This window comes from Neoarius graeffei, chromosome 10 (assembly GCF_027579695.1).
Source record: "Neoarius graeffei isolate fNeoGra1 chromosome 10, fNeoGra1.pri, whole genome shotgun sequence".
NCBI lineage: Eukaryota > Metazoa > Chordata > Actinopteri > Siluriformes > Ariidae > Neoarius > Neoarius graeffei.
The window spans coordinates 19,055,323-19,082,930 of record NC_083578.1 but is presented as its reverse complement, the minus strand read 5'-3'; the positions used below and the strand labels follow the sequence as shown (position 1 = coordinate 19,082,930).

Genomic DNA, 27,608 nt, shown 5'->3' with positions numbered 1-27,608 from the left:
GCAATTATAACAATCCTAGGTTAATAATGCATACAAAATTTAAAAAAAAAAGTCAATCAACCATAATAATGATGATGATGATGATGATAAAATCCTAATACTTTTAAGTTGAGTTGCTATAAGCCTCTTTAAAATAATGTGTCTTTAAGAGTTTTTTAAACTTTCCAAAATTTCCCTCTTTCCTAATATGTTCAGGTAAAATATTCCAAGTTTTAGGAGCAGCTGCTGTAAATGATCGCTCTTCAAGCGTTCGCTTGAACTTAACTGTAGGGTCATGCAATACAATACTAGAATTGGACCGCAGATTATAATGCGCGCTCTGCCTAATGCATACAGTGGTGCTTGAAAAGTTTGTGAACCCTTTAGAATTTTCTATATTTCTTCATAAATATGACCGAAAACATCAGATTTTCACACAAGTCCTAAAAGTAGATAAAGAGAACCCAGTTAAACAAATGAAACAAAAATATTATACTTGGTCATTTATTTATTGAGGAAAATGATCCAATATTACATATCTGTGAGTGGCAAAAGTATGCGAACCCTCTAGGATTAGCAGTTAATTTGAAGGTGAAATTAGTCAGGTGTTTTCAATCAATGGGATGACAATCAGGTGTGAGTGGGCACCCTGTTTTATTTAAAGAACAGGGATCGATCAGGCCAAGTTTACGTTAGACCGTATCTGTCTCGTTTTTTTCGCGGATGCACTGTCCGTTCACATTAAAACGCCGGGAAACGGGAATCCGCCAGAGCCCACGTATTCAACCCAGTTCGTATCTGATCCGGTGCTGTGTAAACATTGAGATGCGCTGTGCTGAGCTCTAGCTGACGTCATCATTGGACAACGTCACTGTGACCTCCACCTTCCTGATTTGCTGGCGTTGGTCATGTGACGCGACTGCTGAAAAACGGTGCGGACTTCCGCCTTGTATCACCTTTCATTAAAGAGTATAAAAGTATGAAAATACTGCAAATACTGATGCAAATACTGCCCATTGTGTAGTTATGATTGTCTTTAGGCTTGCCATCCTTCCACTTGCAAGTGGTAAGTGACGCGCATGCCCAATATGCACTGGGATCACACACACAGCGGCTCAGTCCCGAATCACTGCTCGTGCGCTTCACTCGCGCGCTCTGTGAGCTGCGCAGGGCCGGAGTGTGCACCTTCCAGAGGGCACTTGCTGTTCAGGGCGGAGTGATTTGGAGCGCAGCCGCTGAGGAGGAAGCAATGAGCCGCACTGACACATTTCAACTTGCGTGCCGAATTAGTCATGTGATTAGCGTATCCGTGTATTGGCGTTGCTGTGTGCACGCTAATCGTTTTTAAAAACGTTAATCTGATGATCCACTGATACAGTCTAATGTAAACCCCACCTCAAAGTCTGATCTTCACAACACACATTTGTGGAAGTGTATCATGGCATGAACAAAGGAGATTTCTGAGGACCTCAGAAAAAGCATTGTTGATGCTCATCAGGTTGGAAAAGGTTACAAAACCATCTCTACAGAGTTTGGACTCCACCAATCCACAGTCACAGATTGTGTACAAATGGAGGAAATTCAAGACCATTGTTACCCTCCCCAGGAGTGGTTGACCAACAAATCACTCCAAGAGCAAGGCGTATAATAGTCTGTGAGGTCACAAAGGACCCCAGGGTAACTTCTAAGCAACTGAAGGCCTCTCTCACATTGGCTAATGTTCATGAGTCCACCATCAGGAGAACATTGAACAACAATGGTGTGCATGGCAGGGTTGCAAGGAGAAAGCCACTGCTATCCAAAAAGAACATTGCTGCTCGTCTGCAGTTTGCTAAAGATCATGTGGACAAGCCAGAAGGCTATTGGAAAAATGTTTTGTGGGTGGAAGAGACCAAAATAGAACTTTTTTGTTTTAAATGAGAAGCGTTATGTTTGGAGAAAGGAAACCACTGCATTCCAGCATAAGAACCTTATCCCATCTGTGAAACATGGTGGTGGTAGTACCATGGTTTGGGCCTGTTTTGCTGCATCTGGGCCAGGACGGCTTGCCATTGTTGATGGAACAATGAATTCTAAATTATACCAGCAAATTCTAAAGGAAAATGTCAGGACATCTGTCCGTGAACTGAATCTCAAGAGAAAGTGGGTCATGCAGCAAGACAACAACCCTAAGCACACAAGTCGTTCTACCAAAGAATGGTTAAAGAAGAATAGTTAATGTTTTGGAATGGCCAAGTCAGTCTTGACCTTAATCCAATTGAAATGTTGTGGAAGGACCTGAAGTGAGCAGTTCATGTGAGGAAACCCACCAACATTCCAGAGTTGAAGCTGTTCTGTACGGAGGAATGGGCCAAAATTCCTCCAAGCCGGTGTGCAGGACTGATCAACAGTTACTGCAAACGTTTAGTTGCAGTTATTGCTGCACAAGGGGGTCACACCAGATACTGAAAACAGAGGTTCACATACTTTTGCCACTCATAGATAGATATATAATATTGGATCATATTCCTCAATAAATAAATGACCAAGTATGTTTTTGTCTCATTTGTTTAACTGGGTTCTCTTTATCTACTTTTAGGACTTGTGTGAAAATCTGATGTTTTTGGTCATATTTATGCAGAAATATAGAAAATTCTAAAGGGTTCACAAACTTTCAAGCACCACTGTATAAGATCGCTTAAATATGCTGGGGCTAAATTATGAATTGCCTTAAAGGTGATAACAGCAATCTTGTACTGGATTCTAAACCTAATGGGCAGCCAATGCAACGCATATAACACTGACACTATCTAGACGTATAACTTACAAGTCCCAGACAACACCTGAACATCCAATCAGCGTTGATTGTTACTTAAGGGACTCGAAGGAACAGGCTTAGAGGCAGCTGAACATGTTTCTGAGAGGGGTCTGTGTTTTAAAGCCCTGCCGAAGACAAAAGAAATCACTCTGGACCCCAGAAAGAAAATGGCTGAGGCCCATACCAAGGGGGAAGGCTATACTGTCATTTCTAAGAGCTTCAGTCTCTAGAACAGCTGTGCGATGCATCATTGCAAAGTACAAGGAGTCCATTTTGTGCGTAACAAACCTGGGTGTGGACGAAAATGTAAATTATCTCAATCCCAAGAGAAAAATTATCAGGGATGTTGGCAAGAATCCCCGCACATCCACCAAAATGATTGTTGCTGATCTTGCCTCTTCTGGGGCTGAGGTCTTGAAGACTGTAGCGAGGGCTCTTCATCGTGGAGGGCTCAGAGGTCATCGCCCAAGAAAAACCCCATCACTCCAAAAGCGGTATCTTGGAGCCAGACTGAACTTTGCCCATGCATGTTTGAAAGTTAACGGTGGTGTAGTGGTTAGCATGGTTGCCTCAGCATGGTTCCAGGTTTGAACCCGGTGGCTGGCAAGGGCCTTTCTGTGTGGAGTTTGCATGTTCTCCCCGTGTCTGCGTGGGTTTTCTCCGGGTGTTCCGGTTTCCCCCACAATCCAAAGACATGCAGTTAGGTTGACGTGGGCTGAGGTGCCCTTGAGCAAGGTACCGAACCCCTGACTGCTCCCCGGGAGCTCTGGTGTGGCTGCCCACTGCTGTGTGCGCGTGTGTTCACTGCTTCAGATGGGTTAAATGCAGAGGATGAATTTCACTGCGCTTGAAGTGTGCATGTGACCAAATAAAATAAAGGTTTCTCTCTAAAGGTGAGTTTTGGAAGTCTGTCCTTTGGTCTGATGAGACTAAACTGGAGCTGTTTGGTGAAAAGAGCGAGGCCTACAACTAGGGCTGGGCGATTTTACGATTACGATGTTATTCACGATATAAAATCTCTACGATTAGAAATTAGACACGTACGATATGCCTACGATAAGCCTACGCCTTCAATAAAATTACTTCATCCGAAGTTTTGACAGACACGCGAATAGCCAATCATAACTAAACAGTACCGCACGTAACCAATCAGTTGGAAGAGAGCCATGTCAAGTTAGGTTGCGTGCACACACAAACACACACACGTGTAGCAGCAACGCACAGCATGGCTGTGGTGAAGTTTGCAGGAGCGCGGCATTTCTCCAACAAAGCGTGAAACAAAGCGATTATAAAAATGAGCGAGAAGCCGACTGACCGGAGTTCTGAACAGGAAAGTCAGAGCACTGCCCTGGAGGACATCGTTGAAAAGAAGGGCCAGAGATCTTCGGTTGTGTGGAGGTATTTTGGATATTTAAAATCAGACATACAACAAAGTGTTACACAAAACCTTAAACACACTGACATACAGGATTGCACTTTTTTTCTCCTTGCAGCATAAGGTTTACACGTCAATATGTCTTTTATGTTTATTTGAAAGCTGCTAGAATTTGCACAAATGATTAACAATGGTATATAGTTTTTATTTTTCAGTTTCAGTTTATTCATTTGAACAAAAAGAACAAAAGAATGTGCATCCAGTTTGTTTTGGTTCTGTGAAACTTGAAGGCTTGTTAAGCTATTTTTGTTAATTAGGAAGGAACTAATTTGTAATGTTCATATTTTGAGCAAAAAATTAAAGAAAATACAAAAATAGTGATTTGATTTATATCGTGATATATATCGTTATCGAAAATTTTGAAAAAATATATCGTGATAGAATTTTTTCTCATATCGCCCAGCCCTACCTACAACCCCAAAAATACAGTTCCCACAGTGAAACATGGTGGTGGAAGCATCATGTTATGGGGCTGTTTTGCTGCCTCAGGCACAGGGAGCCTTGTTCGGGTGCATGGGATCATGAAAAAGGAAGATTATGTTGACATTTTGGGCGGCATGGTGGTGTAGTGGTTAGCGCTGTCGCCTCACAGCAAGAAGGTCCTGGGTTCGAGCCCCATGGCCAGCAAGGGCCTTTCTGTGCGGAGTTTGCATGTTCTCCCCGTGTCTGCGTGGGTTTCCTCCGGGTGCTCCGGTTTCCCCCACAGTCCAAAGACATGCAGGTTAGGTTAACTGGTGACTCTAAATTGACCGTAGGTGTGAATGTGAGTGTGAATGGTTGTGTGTCTGTGTCAGCCCTGTGATGACCTGGCGACTTGTCCAGGGTGTACCCCGCCTTTCGCCCGTAGTCAGCTGGGATAGGCTCCAGCTTGCCTGTGACCCTGTAGAAGGATAAAGCGGCTAGAGATGATGAGATGAGATGTTGACATTTTGAGGGATAACATCAAGACATCTGCTCTTAGTCTAGGCTTAGGTTGCCACTGGTTCTTTCAGCATGATGATGACCCAAAGCACACATCGAAAGTGGTCCAAAACTTCCTAAAGGACACCAAAATCAGGGTCCTGGAGTGGCCTGCACAGAGCCCAGACCTCAATCCCATTGAGAATCTGTGGCACATGCTGAAAACAAAAGTCCATGCCTGAAAACCATGCAGTTTGGGCCAGCTGGAGCTCTTTGCCAAGGAGGAATGGGCCAAAATACCTACAGAGACATGTGCCAACCTTGTAAAGGATTATCCAAAGAGGTTGATGTCAGTTGTGGCACAGAAAGGGTACACTATTGATTGTCGGGCCTAATAATTTTGACTGTCATTTTTCTGTTTTCATGTTACAAGTCAGAGGATGAATAAAATATCAAACTTGGTGGCCATTCTGTCTTTTCTCTTTTGGAATCATATAAACTATACACATTCTTGGAAATTGTCATTTTCATGGATAAACAAAGGGTTATGTCTGATTTCACAAAGGAGGCTAATAATTTTGACCTTAACTGTAAATGATGGCAGGCGCTGAACATACAAACACTGACCACGAGCTGCTATATGAGCCACTTGTTTTTGGATTCATGCATGGGTTAGGGTTCGATCCTAGTTCCAGCGGTACGGTAAAGTGTCAATTCCCTTGAAGAGCGCATCCATTTTGAGCTAAAGTTTAGCTATCTGACTGACTAAAACTGTAAATAATGCTGGCTAATTTGTATAGAAAAATGCCACTGTTTAAGGTATTGTTTAATGTACAAGGCGTTTAATCAGGCTTTTACTCTCGGGGGGGGGGGGAATGACTGCCATGAAAGATGTATTAGTATTACAGGGCTTGACAGGAAGATGATTATGATGAGAGCAGCATCTACAATTAGACACCTTAACGATGTTTTGGCCATTGCAAAAGTAGAAAAGACTTTCAGTACATAAATCGTACAAGAACAACTACTCAAACATCCACTGGGGAGGTTGATTTCCGATTACTTGGTGTATCAGATCACGTGACACCGTTCTGCAATTGACAACCAGACTTTTTTTTAAATTAAATTATGTGGTATTAAGTTAACAAGACCAGTTTTTATTTAAACTTTTGTTTTTCTATTTGGCTTCTATTTCAAACAATATAATTACTTGCAAAAAATCTCATTTGTTGCAATTGGATTCAGATTGGAAAAGCTTCAGTATTTTCAAACGGGTGTGGGGGTTTTTTTTTTTTTGTTTTTTTTTAAATTTGCATCTAAAAATATAAAATGTCTACTGATACCATAATATGTAGTAGATATCTACAACACTGTGCCAAAAAAAAAAAATCTGAATTGAACAGAAAAATCTGAATATTTCAAGCATGGGTGTGGTTTTTTTTTTTTTTTTTAAATAAATGCTATGAATTTTTAATTCTGGTCTAATTCTATTTCTTGCAGTAGGATTCCAGATCCTCTATAAGCATTCTATTGTTATGAATCAGGAGAAAAAAAATTATAAATCGCAGCACTTTTTTTAAAAAGTTATATACAAGTACTTCAATGTTACACGAAGATCAATACATAACAGTTGTAAATGTCACTTAATTCCACAGCATGTCGATTGTGGACACCAGTGAAAGTGATCACTATTATCGACACCTCGCGTGACTTCTCAAACGTGCGTTTGGATACAAAATGGTGACAAATGAAAGCATAAGAAACGAAGTGGGCTTTGACAAGATCAAGAAATTTGATCAGTAAACATGTCCGTGATCTTTCCACCATGCTTACCTGTGATGATAACATACGGGTTTTCCTCAAATTGCTGATCACACTAAAAATTTTCCATCTCCGGTAACGAGCTGTCTCATCAGACAACAAGGTCAAAGTGCGGGGGGGGGTCTTCTGGTTGATGAACTAATAATAACTGTTGTAACTGAGTCACCTTTTGTACAAAAATAATTTATTGGTAAATCTGAAAAGGTGTCTAATTGTAGTTGCTGCTAATAATAATAATAATAATAATAATAATAATGGTTGTTATAAAGTATAGGGATCGACCGATATGTTTTTTTCAGGGCCATACCGATTATTATGGAATTGGGATGCCGATAACCGATATGTGCAACCGATAAATGTAAACATAATTCACATGAAATTAAACGTAGCACACACTGACACAGACCTTCATATCCATGAAATGTATATGTTTAATTGTAAAATTGAACATGAAATTTTGTGCAGGGAGATGCCAGCAGCATTTGTACAATAAAGTCAAACATTAGTGAGAATAAAATGAGAAATAAAATAATAAAATAAATTTTCACCAATAAAAAAAAAAAATCACTCCCTACTATATTACAGCTCACCATTTTCAGTGGAAAATAAATGAAAATACACTCTGGGTTCTTTTACACTAAGAACTAAGTAAGACTTACCAACTTCAAGTAGTTTTTAAATAACAAATCAAGTGTAGGGAGCTGCCTGCAGCATTTTTTAAAAAAGTAAAATCAAACATAAAGTAGATGATAACTCCCTATTATGTAACAACAAGTAACCATCTACATTCTAATGCTTTTAATGCCCAAGCCTAATATTCCCAATTTAGGATTATATTGTAGTGAAGGAAGCACAGTTGCTCTGCATGTTAAAAGCTCTGGTTAAAAGGAGCGGCTGCTCCTTTAAGAGTATATCGCTTTCAGAATCAGAAGCGCTAGCGAGGAGAATCACTTGCGCAAGAATTATAAATACTAGTGGAGTACATTTACAGCACAATGTGAAGTAGCATAAGAACATTTAAGTCAAGAGTTTAATTGATGTAGTTCATTACCGTTTATCCAAGCAAGTGTGCATCCACGACACAATTACTGAGCCCACAACAAGCGTCCTGACAAACTCCCTACAGTATTACATAGCCTACTAGCACCATATCACACCTGGCTTGTTTAAATGTTCAAATAGCACTTTATAAAGTTACCTAACATATACAAGTGCAATGCGCTTTCTGAGCATGAGTCACGTCATGAAGTTTACTCATCACCATAACAAATAGCCAGTAGGCTTGCGCTAGCCTACAGAACACAAACACTACGTTTTATTTCGTCTCCCCTTGACCACCTCTCTGTATGGCTGTCATTCTACTGTTCGAGTAGAACTACTGACACATTCACAACGTTTCCAGACGGGGATTTAAAAATGACTGCAGCCTACGTTATGCTGGGGACTGCTTACTATGGACAACATTACATGTAGTTTCAGCGAGACGAGTTGGTTGTAGGCTAATTCAAGTGCTTCCTTCCGTAAGCTAAGTTTGCCTGGCTACACAGATGCAAATGGACAATTTTAACAAGTAGTAGATGAAGAATGTAAACATATAATGTTGTGCTTTTGCAACTTGTGTGTTTGTGACTTATTGCGGCAAAAGCAGCGTGTCCTTACCTTGAAGTGGGATCTGCTTCTGCCCGAGTGCCCATACGGCCGCCTTGAAACAGTTCACAGCGGTTAGCTATGCGTGTTGATTGGCTGTATCTCTTGTGCCAAACAAATCAGATGTTGTGGTGGGCGGGACCATGTTCTTGAACTCAGAGGCGAGTGCAGGAAAGGACGTGCAGTGACAGTCGAGTTAGGAACGAAATGGCTGCAAAAAGGCATGTTATCGGCATATCGGTGGAAATTATGGCCGATACCGATAACCCTAAAAATGCAGAATATCGGCCCGATATATTGGCCAGGCCGATTATCGGTCGACCCCTAATAAAGTAGTATGTTCCTCTTAAATATCAAATGCAAGTAATATTGTTTCCTGTGAAGCTAATTGGTGATAAATGTTTTGTTTTGCATTTATTTTTTTTAAATATATATTTAGGTGTCCACAAACTTTTGCACAGTGTCAATTTGGCTGTCCAACATTATGAACATCTGAAAGAAAGTGACTGTCTCTAGCAGCTTAAAACAAACATTCTGTACAGCCCTGATCAAGTCTGATGGAAGGAAAGTGTGTGGGTTTTTTTTTTTTTTTTTTAATAATAAATGCTCTTGATAGTCAAATCTTTTGCCTTCTTACTAAACTTGAGGTTCCTTTGGTGTACAGAGACTTATAAATGACCTTGAGATGATTACATGAGCCTTGTACATGCAGACGAGTCTTACAGTAAACCTTCTTTGTCGCATGGCAGGGCCATGAGGGGACAGGCGTGACTGGCGTGCCCCGGAGTGCCGTGTAAGGAGGTAGATGCTGGAGGAGGAGGACATGGAGGCAACAGGAGGCGTGAGCCTCCAGGCAGAGGTGGAGCGGCTCTCTGCCGAGCTCCAGGAGGCCAACGAGGAGAAGCTGCAGGCAGCACGCTATGGCCTGGCCGTGTTAGAGGAGAGTGCCGCTCTCAAGACCAAACACGGCCAGCTGGAGGAGGAGCATGAGGCCCTCAAACTGGAGTTGCAGCAGCTCCGTGAGGTCAGTTCACATCTCCTAAAAGGGCATGGGAGATGGGGAATAAAGTGATCTTTAAAACTGAGTCTGACCAGATGGCGTTTGTGGCTGGAAGGAGAGGTTTTACAGAGGGGGTGCGGGTCTAAAGGGAGCAGGTGGACTCGTTCAGTGGCCAAGTCTGGCAGAATTTATACAGATTGTCAGGATTATTTACAGTAGCATGGTCACATACTCGTGCTTGATTTCTGTTTTATTTATTGCTTTATATCTATATCACCAACTACTATTGCAAACAGCTTGAATTTTTCATAATTTCAGTTTTGTACTTAATACTGTAATATTGATTGCACTACTTATAATGAAGTATAATAGTGAAGCTTCCCACAAGCAAAGGGTGTGGTGCAGAGCTCCATACTTGAAGCATATACACCATATATAAAGCCATGGCCTCACTTTCATTTATAAATGCCTTGAGACCTCAAGGATGGCGCAGGAATAGTATTAAGCATTTAGCAATAAATCTCATCTCATTATCTCTAGCCGCTTTATCCTGTTCTACAGGATCGCAGGCAAGCTGGAGCCTATCCCAGCTGACTACGGGCGAAAGGCGGGGTACACCCTGGACAAGTCGCCAGGTCATCACAGGGCTGACACATAGACACAGACAACCATTCACACTCACATTCACACCTACGGTCAATTTAGTCACCAGTTAACCTAACCTGCATGTCTTTGGACTGTGGGGGAAACCGGAGCACCCGGAGGAAACCCACGCGGACACGGGGAGAACATGCAAACTCCACACAGAAAGGCCCTCGCCGGCCACAGGGCTCGAACCCGGACCTTCTTGCTGTGAGGCGACAGCGCTAACCACTACACCACCGTGCCGCCCAGCAATAAATCTAATAGGAATTTTTCCAGTTAAAGTGATTTCGTGTAGGTAGCGGTCTGGGTGAATGACCTTGATGTCCATAACATCACAGCAGAAAGTCTATCGGTCTCCTCACCATTTCCGTTATACTAAAACACAGAGCTGACTGCAATTCCGATCCTCCATTTTGAGCTAATTAATCGCCATGCCACGTAGATGTGTTGCTGGCGGGTCCTGTATTGAAAGAGGGTGCAGTACCAACAATTAAAGGAAAAGAAAACTGCATGAAAGGGAAAGTGTTTTTTTTTTTTGTTTGTTTGTTTGTTTGTTTGTTTTTTTAAAAGAAAAGGGAGTTCAGTTGCACCAGTTCTCCTGGAGCGTGAGCCGAGAGTTGTTGCTAAAACCTAGGACGAAATGGGATGTGACATTATTGCTCGGGCAGTGACCTCCCCACGGTTGTTGCTAAAACCGGTGATGTCCCATCCCGGGTTTTAGTAATTGCCTGAGCTGAGCAGTAATGGTGGAGTACTCGGTATGGAGAATGAGTGTACCAGCTGTCTGATTTTCTCCTCTGGATCTTGCTGCCATCTCTCCCTTGCATGGAAGAAGCGGATGAATGGAGAACTGAACGAACAACTGAAAGTCAGATTGTTTTTGAAACAATGGGCCACAAGATCGGCCTTCAAAAAGCGAGAACATAGACGGGTAAGCTCCGGCTCATTTGGATACAAAACAAATGTTTGTTTACCTGCATTTAGATTAATACATGTAACTTGTACTGTGTGTTTAAGTTACCGGTATAAGTATTTAATTTGCTTCAGAATGTGATTCTCAGTTCATCTGATTATTTAATTAGCCTTTTACGTTTTCAGTGAAAATGCATGTACATGTATGCTGCATAAGTTATAACACCTATCTTGTTTTAATGAGTCAACCCACAACCAATGAAGTCAAATCGGTCTTAGTTAAGCAAGTCGGTAACAGTATTTTTCACCATAAATTATTTATGACTTTTTGGTCTATAGCTGTAAAAGTCGTCGGCCTTAAAACCGGTTACCACTGTGACATCATGCACTCAGGGCTGGCTGGCTCAGTGGGGCAGCTCGAATGCCAACTTTGCGGTTGATTTTTAACTAATATATATGATGGGGATACTATCCACTCAGAAATGTATTTAAAAATAAAGGTTCTGTGTATCTGCTTTAAGCGAATATGATTATTTTGACCTGATTTTTGATGGCTTTTGCAACCTTACAATGTCTGTGTGTCACCACAGAGTACCTGACTGTCAGTGCAAGACAATGTATCTCTTGAACATTTGACCACCAGACAATGAAACATATATCTTTTATTTACATAAGAGAGATGGATTTTTAGCCACTGCTTGTTTTAAATTGTTTTTTAAAAAGTAATGTGGGTTTAATTATGAACACTTTTTATAGAAAATTCACAAGTTTCACGTCGAACTGGTTAAAACAGGTTTTAGTCTACTAGTTTGTTGGACAATTGATGGTTGTAATCAGACAACTGTTTGACATCAAGATTGAGCTCCTAGGATTTGAGCTGCATGGTGCATTTGGTTGGAGTTTTCCAGTAGGTTTTTTTTTTTTAATAATAAACCTGAATTTCTTACTCTGCACACTCCATGTAAACACTTATTGTATAATTCACTAGCAGTTATGAATATCTTTAATTTTAGAGAATCTAAAACTACCGTGGCTCAATTAGTTCTTGTCTAATATTTGATCATAATGCTACAGTAATGAGAAAGTGAAGGCGCTGGTACACTGCCGTCCACCAGGCACCCAGCAGAGTCTCACCATAATGAATGTCGTGGTGGTGTTTCTGGCACATGGTGTGTGGTGTCAAAGAAGGAAATAACTATGTATTCATAACTGCAATGCGTCTCTCGATATTGGGATCACTGTCGCAAGACAATGCAGCAATTTACTGACACATCCACTGCACAGTTTGATGGTTCGTAGGTTATAATATAATTCTATTCGGGTTGATTTTGTGCCCTTGCAAATATTTTGCTCATACACTCCTTGGGAGCGGCGGCACGGTGGTGTAGTGGTTAGCGCTGTCGCCTCACAGCAAGAAGGTCCTGGGTTCGAGCCCCGGGGCCGGCGAGGGCCTTTCTGTGTGGAGTTTGCATGTTCTCCCCGTGTCCGCGTGGGTTTCCTCCGGGTGCTCCGGTTTCCCCCACAGTCCAAAGACATGCAGGTTAGGTTAACTGGTGACTCTAAATTGACCGTAGGTGTGAATGTGAGTGTGAATGGTTGTCTGTGTCTATGTGTCAGCCCTGTGATGACCTGGCGACTTGTCCAGGGTGTACCCCGCCTTTCGCCCGTAGTCAGCTGGGATAGGCTCCAGCTTGCCTGCGACCCTGTAGAAGGATAAAGCGGCTAGAGATAATGAGATGAGATGAGACTCCTTGGGAGCACCACTCTGTGTGTGTGTGTGGGGGGGTTTAAATGTATGTATATGTGATGGATATTGGTTTAAAAAAAAAATCTGCTCTAAATCACATCTCCCATCGTGCAGATTTTATCACAGTTTTATAACATTTAAAGTTCCTGGCCAGTGCATGGTGTCAGGATCTGGTCTATCCTCATGTCTCTCGTTAAAATGCCTGGCATTTTGTTATATAACCAGCTCAATTTACACAAATCAAAAATGACTTGCTGTCTCACTGTCTAAAGGCTGAATTGGGTGTTTGTCAGAGGAAGAAGTGTCCTAGGCGGCCTTTCCTGTGATTTATTATTCTGCAGATGAACATGGATCACATTGTGTCCCGTTTTGTTTATTAAACTGCATTACAGGACTGTTGCAAACGTGCTTGCTCATCCTGTTCTCAGTTTCATGCACAAGTTGAATTTCTAATTGCTCTTGTCATTCTCCAGTGTTACAGCCTGCTTGACATTCTAATGAATTCTCGATCTGTCTGATATTCTAGCAACACTTAAGATGTCCAAGAACCATTTGTTGCATTGATTTCATAACCTCCCTAAAATTAGCCGAGCTGGAATTCGTAGGGTTGGGCGAGTACCAGATGTTTCTAATCATTCCATCACCTCCCTCATAGAGAGTGCTGTGAAATAAATATGAAATATATTTCCTGTGGAATTCTGACCGCAATTTAAGGGAGAACTGCAGGCAATCTTTTTATATCAAAATTCTATTTCTCATTTTATTAAATATAGGAATGAATTTTTGATAGCTATTTTGTCACTGCTGTAGCAAGTTATGAGTTTGGAATATGCCATGTAATATCAGTCCACGTGTCCAAGCAATGGCCGTAAACGAGATTCGTTGAGACCTGTGCGAGACATCGTCGGACAGAAGTAAAACGTGCAGCGGAAATCAAAGTGACCAACATCTGCCAATGTTGTAAAGACGCGCGCACCCTCTTTTCGAATGCTGATGTAATCAAGCTGCAAGTTTTGTTTGTTTTGATAGCAATCAGGAAAGTTTGGGGGAAAAAAGTAGGCAGTAGTCATCATTTAAACTTGTGTTTTTTGTGCAGTATTTTGTTTGGAAAACCAGTTTTCAAAATGGTGGCACTGACACCTGGCTGACGCTTCACGTTTTGAAGTCTCGTGAACATTGTGCGGATAAGCGACGCACGCCGTCGACCAAACGAACTAAATTCAACATGGTTAAACCGAATAGGCCGATAAGTATATTAGTTGCCGATACGAGTCATGATATAAGGTTACTAAAACCGAAAACGTAATTGAATAACACGTTAATTAAGAAATAAAGCAAGTTTAAAAATGACTTCAGTTCTCCTTTAAGTGACTCAACAGTGGCATTGTAGTACATGCCTAAAGGTGTTTGTTTAGTAAGGCTGCAACGATACATTAGGCCACGATACGATACGTATCACGATATTAGGGTCACGATACGGTACGTATCGCGATACACAATGATACACGACAAACTGGTGTGAAAATGTCAAAAATGACATTTTTAATATGAATCAACAATAACACCATACATTTATGCAGACATTAGTGTATGAGAAATGATGAGCGACCAGCCGATATAAACAGATAACACATCCTTCATCTGTTTACATAAAAGGGTGACTTCTTACCATGCTTACAGTTCTTACTAAATACCAATATATCAGCAATGCATGCACATTACATGCAGTGTGTGGAATAATCCACTGTACATATGCAGAGATTGGACTGACCAACTGACTTAGTTGGACTAAAACAGACTAGTTGATTAAAGCACCATTTGCACCATTGTGCAAATGGTGCTTTAATCAATCATTGTTAACATTTTTTTTTCTTTAAGAAACTGTTAACATTGCTTATCATATTAAAGGCCAGCGCGCAACTTTTTTTTTTTCCCTCCGCCGGCCCACACTGAACCACCGGTCCACCGGGAAAACTCCCGCTACTCCCGATGGCCAGTCTGTGTGCGAGTACGGTGTATGATAAATTGATTGCAGGACTTAATTGTTACTGTGTTCGAAATGACGAGAGCGGCATATGTCAATTTCCCAAATGTTTCCAAATAAATACCCACCTTTCGTGTCATTTCGACGATCACGCCCAACTATAATTGTTTTGAGTATAATATAGTCTCTACATGCGGAAAATGAGTTAGTATTGTCGTGTATCATGATTCGTTTTGGCCGGCGATACGTATCGTGGCGAAAGTATCGCGATGCATCGGTGAATCGTTGCACCCCTATTGTTTAGTGATATTTGTACCACAGTACTGTTGAATTCTCCAATCTGGCTGCAAGCCAAATCACAGGTTTATATTAATGTGCTTGTTCAAATGCATAATGGTTTTTATAGAAACAATTTACACCATGACTTGTATGGTGGATTACTCCGTGAACAGATGCATACATGGTGTGTAGTGTATATTTTCTAGTGAAGAGACTTTATTTTGCGTTTTCAGAAGTAGTCTCTCTTGTCTGAGCTTTGTAGCAAAGGTGAAGCTGTAACTTTAAGTCTCGGAGTCTTCAGATATTTTTGCTGTTCCTTGGTAACGTGATGTGCTATCGTGTGTGGGTTTGTTTGGTTTTTTTTTGGTCTCGTTAACTTCAAGAAAGAGGATGTGAAAGCAAGACAGGTGAGGGAATGACTGTCTGTAGCTACTATGGTGTAAGTGGTGTGTGTGTGTGTGTGTGTGTGTGTTTCGTTTTTTTTTTTTTAACTTTTTTTATGCAAACATTAAATGTGGGTTAAAGTATAGAATGACTTGAGTTAATAAAAACCATTTATTTCTCTTGTACCAAACACTTTGGGACATTGTTATAGGAAACGCATGTTCAGGGTGATAACAGTAACTCCAACACATCAGGCTGCATCACATCACCACTGTTTTTATTTTCCAATAACATCACAGCTGATGATCAATTCCTTACATGTCCTCTCACAATTCATCTGAAGTTTAAGACTTGACATGAAACGCATTGAATCAGAATGAATTTTGCATATGGTTAATTTCTTGGTGGTCATGTAATTGGAAATAAAAGTAAAGTGACCTAAACATACAAGTTTATGGACATGTCGTGGATCGTGTCTCCTCCACCCCTCAGTCACTATTCCTGGTTATAGTAGTGTCTCATCTCATTATCTCTAGCCACTTTATCCTGTTCTACAGGGTCGCAGGCAAGCTGGAGCCTATCCCAGCTGACTACGGGCGAAAGGCAGGGTACAACCTGGACAAGTCGCCAGGTCATCACAGGGCTGACGCATAGAGACACAACCATTCACACCTACGGTCAATTTAGTCACCAGTTAACCTAACCTGCATGTCTTTGGACTGTGGGGGGAAAACGGAGCACCCAGAGAAAACCCACGGGGAGAACATGCAAACTCCACACAAAGGCCCTCGCCGGCCACGGGGCTCGAACCTGGACCTTCTTGCTGTGAGGTGACAGCGCTAACCACTACACCACCATGCTGCCCTGGTTATAGTAGTGTTTAAAGTTAAATGACTGAATTGCATCAGTTGGAGAACGGGTAGATTGTCAGTGGTGATCACTCGAGCTTGAAATCAAATGTGCCTGTAAATGCTCACAGTGCAGTGGGACATGGTAGAAAGGCAGCATGCCTGTGTTAAATGGCTTGGAACATTACACCAATAAGACGAGGCATCCGATCAGCTGAGCTTTCTCCTTTTCTCTCATTCTCGGTGTCTGAGCCATTTATTCTAAAGGCGCCACTCTTAACTTGTTTTTGCCACATTTCCCTCCCTAGGCTTGTCTTGCACATTCGGAAAAGAATGGGACGGAGTTTATAATGTCTGCCCTATTCTGACCCAATTCAGTCTGGAGTAATTCATCACATGGTGTTGTGGTGTAAATGTGTCAGTGTTGAGTGCAAAAGGGACCTCGTTGTTGGATCATGTGGTCCTGAGACTGCACTGCCTCATTTGTCAGCGGGTTGAGAATGTGAAGTCACAGGGGTTTCAGGGAGACTCCTCTCGCTTCAGCGAGTCAGAATGAATGGTTTGTTTTCTTTGGTGGTCATGTACACTTTAATTTCTGGTTTCTGTTAGTGGCACAATTTGACCACTGCAGAGAAGGCAGTCAATTATTCATGCTTATAAATGTACAGGGACTCGCAATATACTGGTGTGTATGTGTGCAGGCGCTGGCTGACTCTGTGAGCAACCATAAGCGTGCAACAGCAGATGGGCAGTGTCGAGAGGAGAATCTGCTACAGGAGACAGCCAGTAAGGAGGCTGCCATGGCAACACGGATGGAGGAGCTGCAGGCAGAGCTGAAGCAGGCCCGAATGGCGCTGGCCAATAGCATGGCTGAAAACGAAAGGTTGGGTGTGCTCTCCACTCAGCTGAAGAAGGTACCACGTATGCATTTTTTAATTTATTTAATTTTTTTAAACTTGGTAATTTTTCCCCAAAGGTCATGTTTGCTTCACCAAAATTTTTTTTTTTTCTTTTAAAATGAGATCTTCAGTGCTTATATTCATGTTTCTTCCATGACAATGGAATGGTAGCAGCAGCCTCGGCTCATTCGGTCAGCTTTAAGAGCAGAGGTGCTTGTTAAAGTGCCTCTGTGGATATGACGAAGACAGTACACAGTGAGCTAGGGAATAAGATCTGATCATAGGTGCGTCTCTTACAGGTATTGTAATTCAAACCCAGGCTCGGTTTCAGTTTCTGCTGGAATAAGAGATCAAGGTCGCTCACAGCTGACTGGACAGTGTTAAGAGAACAGTGTTTCTTTGCACAGATGGTGTTAGTTCTAATATGATAGAACATATCCACTGCTTAAACCTCTGGTGAAGAGAATAAGGTCCGTGACGCGTGTGTGTGGGGGGGAATCCCCCATATGGTGAAATAATTTTAAAAAATATATATATTTAGGTCTCAAAACTACTGACACGTTTCTTTTTCACATGTGTGCCAAACACAAGTGAAGCATTTACATTATAAGGTCAGGTTCTTCCCAAATGTGAAGAGCAAAAGGGCAATATTTGACACTTGCTTTTAATTTTATGTAATATATAACATTGGCAATTTTCTCATCAAACATGACAAGAAGAAAATCTTCTGTTTTGATCATGTGATGACGCAGGAGAAGAGTAGCCATTTTGACAGCTAATGGCCGATTTATAAACTGAATTGAGGCTTGTGTGAATTTCAGTATGACGCGTAGCTATACGTTGTGAGGAAATCACACTTGGCTAACAAGGATCTAGTCATCTTTAGACCAGTGGTTGCGTTAGACTTTTTCATTGTCCGTCATTTTGACGGACAGGGTCGTAAAAATTCCGTCATTGTCCATTATTATGTCATTTTATTTTAACTTTTAAATGACAATATATATATATAGGCTATAAATGCTACATATTTAATAACTTTTGTGTTTTCATGGACTCTTTTCATTTAAAAATTAATTCACAGAACAAGCTTGTATTATTTAATCATTTATTTATGTATTTATGATGCAAAAAGAGAGATTCTGACGTTCGGTCACTTGTGAACCCATTTTCCCTCCGCTAAAAACATTGCGGCTGTTGTGCCTTAACGGGCATATGAACAATGTTATTTTACAACGTAGCAAGACAATTGCAGTTAAAATATGAACAGTCCACTACAACGGTTTAAGTGTCAATCTAATTTGACCTGTTTGCGTGAGCTCAAACCTTCCTTCTGGCCCTCATGGATTTAAATTGGGAGCTCGCTTGTGCATAAAGTCGTCAATGGAGACTGCTGCCGAGGCAATTGTCATTAAATTTTGCGTCTTTGCCTCGGACAGACGACTTCTCGTTGACGTTTTAATTTTGTTCTGAAGGCTGAACCCGCGCTCTGCTGCGAGACTGGAATAACCAGCGCCACTTCAGCCAAAGTTCTGAAGTCAGGAAACATTTCTCCCAGGGAAGTGATCAGAAGCCGGCAAGAGCCTCTGAAAGTTGGATTTCCTGACCCTGCTAGTACTCTCTTCATAGGGAGGAAATCCTGCAGCATGCAGTCTTTCTGCACCAGTGGTGCAGCTGCACCCCGCGGTGACCCGTAGTGGGCTGACACGGAAGGTCTTAAATAAAACGAAGTTATGTTTAAATGTTAGTTAGTCTACCCGTGCTCTCATTAAAATGATAGTTTAGCAGATATTCGAGCAGTGATGTTCCTAAGCTTGCTGGGGAAGAATACAATAAATCGACATTTTGTTTCATTTTAAAAACAAGAAAACAACTAGCCTAAATGAGTGCTATTGTACAGGCAGGGAAACGACACAACCCAATGCATCTTTTTTTTTTTTTTTAAATAGCAAAAATGACGTGTCTTCTGCAGAGAAGGGAAACATTAATACAGCTCACTGTGCTAGTGGTTAGAAAAGTCAGAGCGCGGTCAGGAGCGCGATGGGGGGGGAACAGCCTTGCGCAGTGGCTACAATGTATAGATGAGTAGCCTATGCACTGAACATCAAGACTGCCGCAACGTCGGCTCAGATTGAAAGCGACGGCAGTGAAGACTATGTATACTGTATGTAAGAAAACTCTGCCACAACTTGCCAATCATTTCAATTGTGTGTTTCATTGTTTTATTATTATTAGGCTATTATTGTTATTGGTAATGGTAACGGTAAACATCCGTCAAAATGACCGACGGCCTTCAGATTTTTCCGTCATAGCTAAAAAAAAAAAATCCGTCAGTGACGGACAATTGTCGGTTAACGCGACCTACGCTTTAGACACTGTGTTTAACTTCAATTTAACTGGCCTAGTGCAATCTTTGCAGACAGCCTGGTTTAAAAAGTTGGGATGCTGTGTAAAACAGGAATAAAAACAATGCAGTCATTTGCAAATCATTGAAACCCTATATTTCATTGAAAGTAGTACAAATGTATATATTAAATGTGAAAATGAGATCATATTGTTTTTTGGAATATGCTCATTTTTAATTTGGTGCCAGCAACATGCTTCAAAGTTGGGATGGAGCAACAAAAGACTGGAAAAGTTGTGTAGCTTTTTTTTTTTTTTTTAAGTTGGCAACAGGTCAGTAACATGATTGGGTATAAAGAGCATCGCGGAGGGGTGGAGTCTCTCAAAAGTAAAGATGGGGAGGAGCTCTGAAAGACTGTGCAGGAAAATGATGCAGTAATTTTAAGAATCAAGTTTCTCAGTGTAAAATTGGAAAGCGTTTAGGGATCACATCTGTGGTACATGATATCATTGAAAGATTCAGAGAATCTGGAGAAATCTCTGTATGCAAGGGATGAGGCTGAAAACCAACATTGGATGTCTGTGATCTTTGGGTCCTCAGGTAAGGTCTGTAGTAGAAATCACTGTATGGGCTCAGGAACACTTTGGAAAACCTCGTCTGTGAACACAGTTCGTCGCTACATTCACAAATCCAAGTTAAAACCATATATAACAATATCCAGAAACTTCACCATCTTCTCTGGGCTGGAGTCAGTAAGCAAACTCTCATTTTGGTCAAAATGCTTTTATATAATATTAAAAAAATTAGTCATTAGGGGTCAATTTGCCCTTCAGTAGCACTTTTACCCTCCCTGTTATCTGCTATTGTTCCTATCGGTTTAACTCCTGTCTCTCTTGGGCTGTATTTAAAAAAAAATAAAAATCAGTAATTCAGTTTGCCTAATGATTTATATAATGGTGCACATGTATTGCATGTTAACATTTTTTGTTTTGTTTCTCTCACTCACTGTAGGAGTGCGATGGTTTGGAGGCTGAGAAGGCTCGTGTCAGAGAGGAGTTGAAGGAATTTAAAGTTCGCGAACTGCAGCAGCTTCAGGACAACAGTGAATTGGAGGAAGAGAACATCTCCTTGCAGAAACAAGTCTCTGTGCTCAAGGAGAACCAGGTGTGTGTGATGTGGGCTGAGTGTTTCAGCACTTCCTTTTGATATGCAGCTGTTGCTTAATGCGTGATGCTCGAGAGACTTGAAGCTGGGAAGTTGCTGTGTAACTGTGGGCAGTGCCACAAGTTGTCTCTTAATCTTTACTGCATGAAATCAGCCTTTGTTGAGGGGGGTTGGTGAGAGGTGTCTTGTGTGTGTGTGTGTGTGTGTGTGTGTGTGTGTGTGTGTGGTCCTCGCTATAATAAGTGTAACACAACTGCTCCTATTGTAGGAGCTGTGTTGTCGGCTCTTTCTTGACAATAGCCCTCTGCTTAGTTTGACTGTAACGGAAAGGATTTTTCTTTTTTACTCTGGCTCACACAGCAACGTCTCCCAAAGACACTGTCAAGCTGGTTAGAGTAGAAGCCTTTGTCACATGTACACTTGAGCGCACAGTGAAATTTAACCCATCTGAAGCAAGAGCACACATGCCCAGAGCAGTGGGCAGCTATCAGGGATGAGAATTTTCCGCCAATTGGCGGATTTCCGACTTTTTCAGACCAAAATAATCGTTTTTGAGATCGATGTAAATCCATTGAGATTTTTTTTTGGGGGGGGGTTATGATTAACGATCTGTGGTCACCTTATAATGCAGGCATCCCAAGTCTCCCGGAAGTTCCGGGAGTCTCCTGCATATTGATAGAAGTGAGCAAGAGCGTGCACGCGCAACATTAAGGTCTGCATCACGCATCTTAGAATGTGCGTGCGCAAGGGAGACTGTGTGCAGTGTTGCCAGATACTGCTGACGTTTTCCAGCCCAAAATATGTTCAAAACCTGCCAAAATGCACTTAAAACCACCCAATCTGGCAACACTGCCTGTGTGCCTGTTCATGTAGCGCATGCCAGACAAAGAGCATCTTGATTGGGTTACTCAGCAAAATAAGCCAATCAGCTTTCAGTGTGGGCGGGCTTTTATCTCTTTTCTCAAGGACCGGAGTTTTCAGTTGAGTCAGTGCAGCCTACAGGACCAGCATGGCAGAGAGCGCGCGCGCCTCAAAAAAAAATATAAATTACATGTCATGTACAAGTGTGTATCTTTTTATAAATGGAGCTTATCTAATGTAGCATGTTGGGGAGAATCATAGTATCATATCTATATTTCTGATGAAATTTTAAGTATGATAGCATGTATAACTCTCCTACTTATTGCTCATTTCATAGGGGGACGGAATTGCTAGCATGTGCTGCGCGGGAGCGTCTGCCCAAATTTTTTAGGCCGAGATGAACTTAGTTTTTGATTTAAAAAAAATTTTTCCAATATGTAATGCCCATTGTACATGCCTGTTCTTTTAATTCAAAATCACCATCTCGATCTTCAAATTGACCATATGGTATCTGTATTACATTACACAACATCCTGTCCAGATAAAACCTAGTTAGTACACACAACAGTTGAAAGGGAAGTGATAAGTGATGTTGAATGTTGCCTGCTTAATATGCAAGAGCTCCTGCTACCATGATAACATCAGAAGAAAGCTTAAGAGAATTATATGATAGAACTTTTTTCTGGTTTGCACTTCATTTTAAAGGATTAGAGTATTCAAAGACGTAGCTAAAATGCAGAAATATAATACTGTAGAGCTCGTTTATATTAAAAGGTGCGTTGACTTTTTGAAATCATTAAATGTGAATTGATTAAAAAGTCTCTTGTACCATATTAATCATTTTCACCTGGTAGTCCACCAAGAAGGGGAATTTATTTCCAAATACATTGCAACTTTTTGCTGATAAAATTAATGGTTTTGGGGTTTAAAAAAAAAAAAAGCCAAAAATCATTAGCCCCATGGGCCCCGCCCTGGTTTTTTCAGATTTTTAAAATATTTTTCATTCTCATCCCTGATTTATGGGTCTATTGTTCCAAAACCTAAAAGGTTGCACTGAACATGCTGAAAAAGTCAAACAAGGTGGGATATGACATTTAAGAAAGAACACTTGTCATGATACAAAAGTTTCAGTTAATGGCATGTTGAATTGGGATATCAACTTCGAGAAAAATACATATTTCATTGCTAAAATTAATGGGTTTTGGGTGTTTAAATCGCCAAAATCCATCAGCTTCGCCCCCTGGTCCCTCACCGAGACGTTGCCCCTGGACCCCACTGGGGACCTGCGGGCTGCCCCCCTGCTACTTTTCAGATTTTTTTCTCAACATGCACTCTCATCCCTGAGCTATGCTACAGCACCTGGGGAGCAGTTGGGGGTTGGGTACCTTGCTCAAGGGCACTTCAGCACAAGGCTGCCCCATGTTGACCGTGGGGGGGGGGAACCGGAGTACCTGGAGGAAACGCAAACACGGGGAGAACATGCAAACACCATACAGAAAGGCCCCTGTTGGCCACTGGACTCGAACACAGAACCTTCTTGCTGTGAGGTGACAGTGCTGACCACTACACCACCGTGCCACCTGTTCATTTGATGAACAGTCAGACTGGAAACTGTGTGGTACAGAGAGGTCTTTACTTTTAGATGGAGTTATTTGTTAAACTTAAAGCTCGGATTCTAAATGAGGATGATTTAATCCTGACCGACTAACTGGTTTTAGGTAGGTAAATATGCCACTACTGTGTGCAGGGGTTCAAAGCCCTATCCTCCTGTCTTTTTTGCCCGTGTAAGCTGATGAAAGTGTATTAGTCTGCAGTGGTGTGTGTGTGGGTTTTTTTTTTGGGGGGGGGGAATGACCAGGAAAAATGTCAGATCTCACTGAAAATGGTTAGAAATTTGAAACTTGAACAGGGAGTTTGATAAAGCCAAAGCTGTGATAATTTCAGGACACAGGACATTATGAAACACATTGTGCTAGAGTAGATTTGCAAATATGCTGAATTTTGTACAAGGACCCTGGCCTCGTCCTAGTTCATGCGTAGTCTTGCGTATGTTTTGTAAAGTCTGACTTTCCTAGAAGTCAGAGTGCAGGTTTAAGGACATGGCTAGAAAAGGGTGCAAGAGAGCCCATGGGCAGAGCAGCCGAGACTGAGATTAATCAGTGACTTTTTTTTTTTAAATTATTTTATCCACTCAATCAAGCAAGCATACACGGAGTTTATTTTTCTCCTCCTTTGCTCTCAGGTGGAGTTTGAGGCTCTGAAGGTGGAGCTCTCTCAGAAGGAAGAGGAACAGGAGCTCCTGCGAGCACAGCTGGAGGAGGCTGGCCGGCTGCGTGAAATTGCCGAGAGGCAGCTGGACGAATCCCTTGAGGCCCTAAAGGATGAGCGCGAGCAGAAGAACAGTTTAAAACGGGAGCTAACTGCTGTTAACGCGCTCAACCAGTTTGACTCCATGGTGCACCTGGACCTGCAGTTGGATGACAGCCTGGATGGAGATAGAGCTGCAGAGGAGAAGGAGCAGGGAGATAAAGAGGAAGAAGAGCAGGACAGTGGCTACAACCACTCGAAGGGGAGCGAGAAGCAGCGCTGCTCTACTCCCAGAGGCAGTGATTTGTTTCTTCGGCCTCAGGCTCCCGGGCTGGTGGCTGACCTGCTTAGCGAGCTCCATCTGTCTGACACTCAGAAGCTCAAACAGCAGCTGCTGCAGGTGGGCCACGCACTAACATTTCACAAGGAAGGATATTGACTCACTTTCCTTAGGTCCTTGGCTGCCAGGAGACATGTTTGGGGGTGTGGATATGCCCGTACATTGTTTTAAAAAGTGGCATTTCTACACAGCATATTTTAAAATGCTTATATTGTGTCATAAATGGAGAAAAGCAATGTGGCAAAAATGTATTACTTGTGCAAATTCTTTTTTTTTTTTTTTTTTTTAAATGTAGCTGTTTGTATAAGGGCATCTGCTGACTCAAACCAAAGCTCACGTTTCTTAAATCAAGCAAGGAGTGGTTTTTTTTTTTTTTTTTAAGTCTTCAGCTGTTTAAGCCCATTGCCTATCGTGACTTGAAGCTTAAAATTTGCTTCCTGTTTTCCAACCACATCCTGTTCAGAATCTTGTACACAGAAAACTCTTAACAGGCCTTGATAGTGTTTTGAAATGGCTTCTAGCCATCTGCTCCTTTTAATGGCTAGATGAGAAGAAAGGAGAGAAACTAACTCGGAATAGTTCTCATTTATTTATTTATTTATTTATTTATTGGGGGGGGGGGGGGGTACGTTTTGGTTAATATTATGCAGCCCTCTCGACAGCTTGTATGCAGCTCTACTTGTGCACAAGTGCAAACTGAATCAGTTTCTTCTATATAGAATTAATTTCTTTACGTGTCATTTTCAGTAACCTTGAGACAACAGAGAATGGCATAGAGGTGCCTGAAGTTTTAACACTTCAAACAAGGAATATGTAAATTGTGCTCAGCTCAATTTGGTAAACTTTCAGTGCCTTTTTTTTTTTTTTTTTTTAATGAATGTGGTAAAAGAGAAGTAAAGGTTTCCTTAAATTGTGGAATTTAATTTAAAAAAAAAAAAATCATGTCACAACATGATGTGGTTTTCTCACTGCAGGTGGAGAGGGAGAAGGCGGCTTTAGCCAGTTCGGTCCAGGACCTCCAGGAGGCACTGGCCCAGTCTAAAGTGGCTCTAGATGAACACAAAGTGAAGGTGGAGCAGCTCTCTCAGCGTTTGGAGGTCCTGCAGGTATGCTCTGCTACTTCCGTCCCCCAGTCTGGGACAAAATCCCAGGAGCAGAATGGAAATGCTGAGCCAGAGAATGATGATGATCTGGAGCTGGACGCCAAGAGTGCGGAGGTGCTTGAGAAGCGCATGCGTGCAGCCAATGCTGAGCTCATGCAGCTGCGTGACGAGCTGAAGGAAGCAGGCGAGCGCTGCCGGGCCCTGGAAGAGCGCCACCTACAGGAGAAGGAGCGCTGGAGGGCCGAGGCACAGGAACTGGCTGACAAGATCCGCCAGTGCATTGCTGCAAGCCGCCATGACCAGGAGCGTATCGGGCAGCTGGAGCTCGAGATCGGAGCCACACGCCGTGTCGCCACGGACTCCGAATGCCACCTGAGCGCCACACAGGAGGAGCTGCTGGCTTTCTCTGAAGAGCTAGCCAACCTCTACCACCATGTTTGCATGTGCAACAACCTCACACCACGCCGTGTCACACTGGATTACTATCGCGACGGAGCCCGAGGCGGGAGACGGCACCACCACGGATCGTTCCGGAAGCAGAGACGGTCAGGCGAGACGTTGGGGAAGGGAGCGCATGGCATAGAGTTGGATATCACAACAGCAAATGGAGATGCTTCTACAAACTCTGGAAGTGGCCCCAGCTCTCCAACACTGGACTTCAGGGACCCTACTAATGTGCGCAACCTGGTGGCTGTTATTCGCTGCCAGATTAAACACCTCCAGGTAAACATGACACGAGTATGTAATGAAGGTAGCTTGTTCGCAACACACCATTGCATATTTCTGGCCATGCCGCCTCCTCTCGGAGTCTGTACCACTGCAGCCTACACCCGTCCAAAGCCACGAGTGATTCAGTCAGTTGTGGTTAAAGTGCATGATAAGATGATGGTATATTATGCACAATCTCATAAGCCTAGTTCATGTTAGATCAACTAGGGCCAAATACTCCTCTCCGTAACCAGGACTGATCACACAGATAAATTCCTTCACAATTGATAATTGACTGAACAAGTTTATACATCTCTTTTACTGCACACGCAGGTTTTGTGAATTTGGAACATCCCTTGTATTTGAAGCTGCAGGCAAAAAGTATAATTTTTACCCAAAATTCAGTGACAACACTTATTCAGAATGCAGGGATGAAAGTTTTCCGCTTTTCGGTGGATTTCCGCTTTTTCTGAGTAAAAATCGACCTTTTTATATTATGCCAAATCCGTTGAGATTTTTTTTTTTTTTCCATTTATTGAGGGGGGTTGGGGTATGTTCCTTTGTGATACTCAAGCGTAATTCATTCCTACGACAATGTTACATGTTTACATTTTCGCCATCTTTAGTCTTGCTAAGTCTCATGGTAGAATGTGTTCTCTACAATGTAATTGGCCAAAACATCGATGGCGAGAGCATGATAGCCAATCATAATAGTTCTTACAAAAGAGGACTGACAAGCTTTTGTCTTTGGCCAAAAAGCTGAAGAAGTCGTCGAAATGAACAAATGAAAATGAGAAGTGACTGTGAACTATAATTGTATAGTGTACATGGTAGAGCTGTAACGATACACCCAACTCACGATTCGATTCGTATTGCGATTTTTGACCCACGATTCGATACGCCCACGATGGTTTTTTTTTAATGTTTTTTTAAAGTAGTAAATTTGACTTATTAACATTTACTTACTTACATTAACTATTTAATAACAAATAATTCAGACCACTGTGGAGAAGGAGTAATATGTATGCAAAAATGAACAAATGTATATCCAAAGATTGTTTTATTTCTCAAAATAATACTGTTGAGCCGGAAGCTCTGTTTTTTTCGGTTCTGAAAGTCGTCATTTTTCCAAATCGTGTAAATCCGTTAAGATTTTTTTTTTGGGGGGTGGCTCTCTCACTGTCTCACTCTCATAGGGCCAATGATTTTCTGTGATCGCAGAAAACAGATGGAAATTACGGAATTTTTATGGTGAAACATTGCTCGCATGTCAAAATGTAACTGCCACAGAAGGCTTCCGCCCAAGCAGACATGCCTTCAGTGTTGCCAGATATTGCTAACGTTTTCCACCCCAAAATATGTTCAAAACCAGCCAAAAAGCACCTAAACCTGCCCAATCTGGCAACACTGCATGCCTTTCCGGTCAAGTGATTGTGATTGGCTTGTGGCACACCTAGCCAGCCAATGAGCTGCTTGTTTACAGATTCGCTCCCCGCGTCGCAACCAG

General features: G+C 41.9%; 1 protein-coding gene across 1 annotated transcript in view; it reads left to right on the top strand.

Moving 5' to 3' along the window:
- Positions 1–27,608, top strand: part of zgc:162200 (uncharacterized protein LOC558638 homolog) — a 47,755-nt gene that overhangs the window by 997 nt on the left and 19,150 nt on the right. Inside the window, exons 2-6 of the mRNA XM_060931456.1 lie at positions 9,329–9,603; positions 17,080–17,292; positions 20,630–20,782; positions 23,886–24,350; positions 25,265–26,116. Coding sequence (XP_060787439.1) covers positions 9,385–9,603; positions 17,080–17,292; positions 20,630–20,782; positions 23,886–24,350; positions 25,265–26,116 — 1,902 coding nt within the window. The 5' untranslated portion in view covers positions 9,329–9,384. The remainder of the gene's footprint in view (positions 1–9,328; positions 9,604–17,079; positions 17,293–20,629; positions 20,783–23,885; positions 24,351–25,264; positions 26,117–27,608) is intronic.